This window comes from Vigna radiata, chromosome 6 (genome assembly GCF_000741045.1).
Source record: "Vigna radiata var. radiata cultivar VC1973A chromosome 6, Vradiata_ver6, whole genome shotgun sequence".
NCBI classification, from domain to species: domain Eukaryota; kingdom Viridiplantae; phylum Streptophyta; class Magnoliopsida; order Fabales; family Fabaceae; genus Vigna; species Vigna radiata.
This window is the reverse complement of record NC_028356.1, coordinates 20,145,778-20,151,470: the sequence shown is the minus strand read 5'-3', so window position 1 is coordinate 20,151,470 and position 5,693 is coordinate 20,145,778. Positions and strand designations below refer to the sequence as shown.

Sequence of the window (5,693 nt, the reverse complement as noted above, 5' to 3'; positions counted from 1 at the left end):
TTGAACGAACAAGCAACCCAAATTGAACAACAAACTGATCTAGCTTCAACACCTCTCCTTTGAAAGCAAACTAAAATGTCTTCCACAGAAACCTCTTTCAATTACTATCATTATACGTCACTGTCATTTAAGTTGTCATGTATACGAAAAACTTACACCTCATATAGAAATGACTAATGTAGACACTTTGTCGTTAATGATTTAGACATCATTATAAAAAATGACCAAATTGAATAAAAATTACAAAAATTAAAACCATTTTAAACTCTGAAAAAAAGTCAATAATCACTTTAAACAAAACTTACGAAAATAAAGACAAAAATATATCTTAGTCATTCTTTTTTCTAATCCAAAGATAAAAATAGTTTTACATTTTAATCATTACATGAAAAATGTTTAGAATTGAATTTTGCTATTTACTAAAGTTATAATTGTATTAAATTTGAGTCATTTGTTTAATATATTATCTACTTTAATCTTGGCATAAAAATAGTCATTTTATTTTAACCCTGTATTTGGCATATTATCTTTTGTTATATCATCCGAACAAATCATAAACGACTAACATCTTCTACCAAAGGAAATATATAGTTACATTAGGATATTACAATCATTATTGCAGTTCATACGAACAAAAGGCAACAAATAAAAGTAAACCATCTCATTTGGCATGCATTACTAAGAAATATACTAACATTGTTGAAATATTCTTACAATGGAAACTTCTTCAATGAAAGAGAATTAATAAGGTTGGCATCTGAAACTTCAAATACTCAACAATACCCAACCAAATAAGCTAACTTTTGCTTGCAATGTCAATCCTCTTTCTCCTCCCTCCTACTTATCAAGAACTTGTAAAGTTTGGAACAAAATGTCCACAGCTTGCTCGATCTCCTTCTCTGTTATGATCAATGGCGGGACAATCCTCACTACATTTCCTTTTCCAGCAGTTAACACTAACAGACCAGAATTTCGACAAGCATCAACAAAGGGCGTGGCAGGTACATCTAAATCTATTCCTATAATCAGCCCAACACCGCGAATTTCTTTCACATGTCGGTTTCCTCCCAACTTTTGGTTGAGTAGTTCTTTGAAGTAGATACCTTTCTTAGATACAGATGACAGGAAATCAGGTTTTGATATTTTATCAAAAACAGCAAGAGCAGCACTGCAAACAAGAGGGTTTCCTGCAAAAGTGCTTCCATGATCACCGTAATTTATAGAAGAAGCAACTCTCTCTGTCACCAAAACTACTCCAATAGGCAAGCCTCCAGCAAGAGGCTTTGCGAGGGTCATCATATCAGGGAAGATACCATATGCCTCATGGGCCCATAAAAACCCTGTTCTACCTAAACCACATTGAACCTACAAAATCACAAGAACCATATAGTTTATAGTTAATAGAATAGTACATAAAACCAAAAGCAATACTTAGATTAGGTATAATTATAGCTCAACATATGACACCTATATTCTGTCACTCTATGAACAACATAATTCATGTGACAATGTCATTCTTCTCATCATTCAATCAATAACATGGCAAAGGTAGACCAACAGACCATTTTTTGGGTCACATTGTCATCAACATATTAGACAATCTTTTCCAAAGCAAGTTAAATAAACTGAAAAAAGAAGAAGAAAAACTTAAGTGAAAATCAATGGAGTATGGCTTGTTACATAGGCAAATTTAAGTTTAAAATTTTTCAGGAACACTAGGCATTACCATTAACAGTAATATATCAATATTAGATGCATGATACCTCATCAAAAACAAGAAGTGTCCCTGATTCATCACAAGCATTGCGCAAGGACTGTAAAAATTCTTTTGTGGCACTGTAAATTCCACCTTCTCCTTGGATGGGTTCCACAAAAACTGCAGCAATCTTGCCCTGCTTAATTAATTCTGTTGCAGCCTGAGCATTTCCATATTCTAAAAAGGTCACTCCAGGCATTATGGGTTCAAAAGGAGTTCTATATTGTACTTTACTTGTCAAAGCAAGAGCACCCATGGTTCTCCCATGAAAGCAGTTACTAAAAGCAATGAACTCTGTTGCTGGCTCCTTCCCATTAGTAGTTGTTTGTCTCTGATGTTTTCTTGCAAATTTTATAGCTGCTTCATTTGATTCTGTTCCAGAATTTGAAAAGAACACACGATCAGCAAAAGAGGAATCCACAAGACGCTTTGCAAGTTCTACCTGCAACAATTCAAATATAATTATAGAATGCAATGCAAAACCAGACACAACCTGCTAAAGCAAACTCTAGCAAACAATTACAATTAGGTAGATAAAAAATAAAGTTATAATAAAGACATGCCCGATAACATTAGAACCATATACTTATTACATAAAGCATAAGTTGTTTTCTTTCCTTTTCATAATGTAGATGCAATAACAGAATAACATAATAAAATCAAATGATCAATGACCATCTCTTACTCTAAAATCTGCAAAGCACAATAAAGAATGAAATCCCCAAACCAAATGACCACTGACAAATCTTTTTCCATTTGTCTAACAAATATAAGATCAAGGACTCATAATGCCAGATTAACTGGCATTTATGCAAACATATATGGGATGGAAGAAATTTGATGATGGGAAACTACGACACTCTGGATTCTATGAACAGTAGAGTATAAAATTGGAGAGATGTAAAGTAATGTTTTAACACCTATGAAGACTAATAACTGAGGATTACTCAAAGTCCTTCACATTGTAAACTAAAAAATATAAATAGAAGGCTTATCATTATATCTAAATTATCCTTCCTTCTAAATAGAAGGATTGACAACATTATGTATGTTTCATTGGGGATTTGTTTATCATTTTTAAATATTGGTTTAGTTTCCTTTCCCTGCTAGAGTTCTAGACAATTCTAATTTATAGAATTACCAATCAAGTAGGCACTATACTCTAGGGCTTAATGTCTGATAACAACAACTGGGTTTCCCTTCAATTAGCTAGAGGTACAGTATAAAACAGTAATCAATCCTGGAAATTAACTTTCTCACAAGCTAAGGTAGGAGAGTCACGTAGTGGAACCAAGGGACAGCTGTCAGTCCACAATGATGAAGAGCATGAGGCACCAAAGTTTGTTAGGTGCAATAAGCTGTCGGTGACTATTCCTGCAGGATTGAATGACTGAAGATAGTATTTTTCAGGAAATGAGAGTGGGGAAAAGGGGAAGACAGGGTGATACTGCTCTCTCTCTTCTATGGGCTCTTATCTCTGAGATCCCTTGTTTTCTGTTGATTTGTATGTATTCCTAGTGACTATTTCTATTTCAGTACTAATAACACTTTTGAGAGGATGTTTCTTCACAGCAATCAAAAACATAAATTGATGATGTGAATCAGTCTCATACAAATAACCAATTGAAATCACAAGAAGAAGAAGCAGAAGCAATTGTACTTTGAACAATGAAGAAATCACAGAAGACTTGAAGAAACTAGATGGTTGAAGAAAAAGCTCTAAGTACCATCTTAGAGAAACTGAAAAGGGAGAGAATTGAACATGAATTGAATCTTTTTATTATTGTATCACACTTAGAACCATGAGTACACTATGTATTTATAGATGTAGTTTACTACTAACTGTTATAAGAACTGACAGTTGTACAAAGTAATAAAATAGTTTACAGGTAAACCTGTTGCAGTACAAAGAAAATAAGAAGTTGTACAATACATTTGTAAACCATACAGGTTAACTACAGTTTGTATACTACCACATACATATGAAGAAATTGATATAACTCAGACATATAGTAATATGCCCAAACCTGAGGTATTGTGTAGAATATATTGCTGGTATGAGTAAGGGTGGCAGCCTGTTCAACAACAGCTTTTAACCAATCTACATCACCATGCCCCAAAGCATTGACAGCAATCCCAGCACTCAAATCTAAATATTCTTTCCCTTCTACGTCATACAATTTGCAACCTTCTCCCTTCTCAAGCACCACTGCTGTTCTTGCATATGTCCCCACCAAAAGCTTCCCCTCCATCTCGATCACATCCTTAATTTTCGCCAATTTTGCCTTCCCAGTGTTTGGTGCAGCAACATCCACATTAAGACATGCCCTCACGACACTCCGACCTCTGATCTGAATACCAGGACTTCTTCCAATCAAAATGCTCTCTCTTGCCAAACTGAAAAATTGCCTGGGTTTGTAACATGGTTGAGAAATTGAATGGTTTGGAGAAATGTGAACTGCATTCATTCTGTTCAGTTAAGGGAGAGATTCTTCCACTTCTTCTTCCCTTTTGCTGAAACAACAATAAAAATTATTAGAAATAAAAAATCAGCTTGGGATAGAGTTCAGACTTCAGTCATCAAACACTCCACCATGCTACCCATATTCAAAACAATACGAATACATTTGCAACTGAAAAATCCAAAGCGCATAAAAGCACAAAGCCAAATCAAGATTACAATGGAATTCAGTGCAAGACAAGATTTGCCTGCAAAAAACTGAAAAGCACCACAGCAAACCTATACTAGGGTTATTTAGTCCCAAAATTTTTCTTGTGTGCAGATTCTTTCCCAAAGTCATCAACTTAGGAAGCACATATAAGTAACCACTGCCATCTAACTAATCTATTTTCAATTTTAACCTTTTAAGTACCATTAAATAACCCAAAATTAATTCACAATCAAGCAAAACCCTCTTCTCTGAAAAAGATGTGTTGAAATAAGCCAAGCCAACCCAGTTTCAAACCAGATACCACAAAAAATTGAAGATTTTATCAACCAAACAATTTCAAATCATAAACACTGGTTTTGGATGAATAAGCACTCGAACACCCCCATCATCTGATTTTCAATCTAAAATGCTTTCATCAGTCACAAATTCCCACCTTTTGAATACACTTTCAAATACTAACAACAATTTTTAATTTTTTTTCCGACATAAAATACAATAACAAGAAAATTAAATCAAAACTAGATTCGAGACAAGCAAAAAATACGAACAATACCTTGAGAATAAAACTCTAATGTGAAAGTTTTCAACTTGGAGACACTGAAGAGCCGTGCTCATTTTAAGTGTGTGATGAGAAAGAGACGGACCCAAAAAAAAAAGAGCATCCACCATTACAAAATGTCCAGTTATTACTAACAGTAATAATAATAATAATAATAATAATAATAATAATAATAATAATAATAATAATAATAATAATAATAATATTAATAATAATAATAATAATAATAATAATAATAATTTAATAATAATAATAATAATAAAACCAAAGTACACTAAGTTTTGAAATTTCTCAAATTATAGTTATACTTTTAGGGATCTGTGATTGTAATAATATTAAAACTTAAGAAAATGGCCATTTTTCAACAATAATGAATGATATGACTAGAATTTCAAGAAAAAAAAAAGTATAACAATTTATTATTAAAATAAGGTTTGACAAATCTTTTCTTCTTTTTATTTATTAGATTGATTCAGTATATTCTCTTTATTTCTTTTGGGTTCAGTCAAATCTTCCTTTTCTTAAAAATGATCTAGGTTGTTACATTGACTATAATATAATATATGTATACTTCATGTGTGAGATGTAATATTCTTAACTTTATAATTTTATAAATTTTATTTTCTTTAAGAACGAGAGTAAAATATAAAATAAAGTAAGAAATAATATTTTATTTGTATTCAACTTTAAGAAAATACATGCAAAA

At 32.4% G+C, this 5,693-nt stretch overlaps 1 protein-coding gene across 1 annotated transcript; it reads right to left on the bottom strand.

Moving 5' to 3' along the window:
* Nucleotides 1–569: 569 nt before the first annotated feature.
* Nucleotides 570–5,089, bottom strand: LOC106762964 (acetylornithine aminotransferase, mitochondrial). Its single transcript, XM_014647104.2, has 4 exons — nt 4,982–5,089; nt 3,784–4,270; nt 1,764–2,198; nt 570–1,365 (listed from the first exon to the last, which is right to left on the bottom strand). The coding sequence occupies exons 2-4, from the start codon at nt 4,222–4,224 to the stop codon at nt 838–840; spliced, it is 1,404 nt and encodes a 467-aa protein (XP_014502590.1). The 5' UTR covers nt 4,225–4,270; nt 4,982–5,089; the 3' UTR covers nt 570–837.
* Nucleotides 5,090–5,693: the final 604 nt, after the last annotated feature.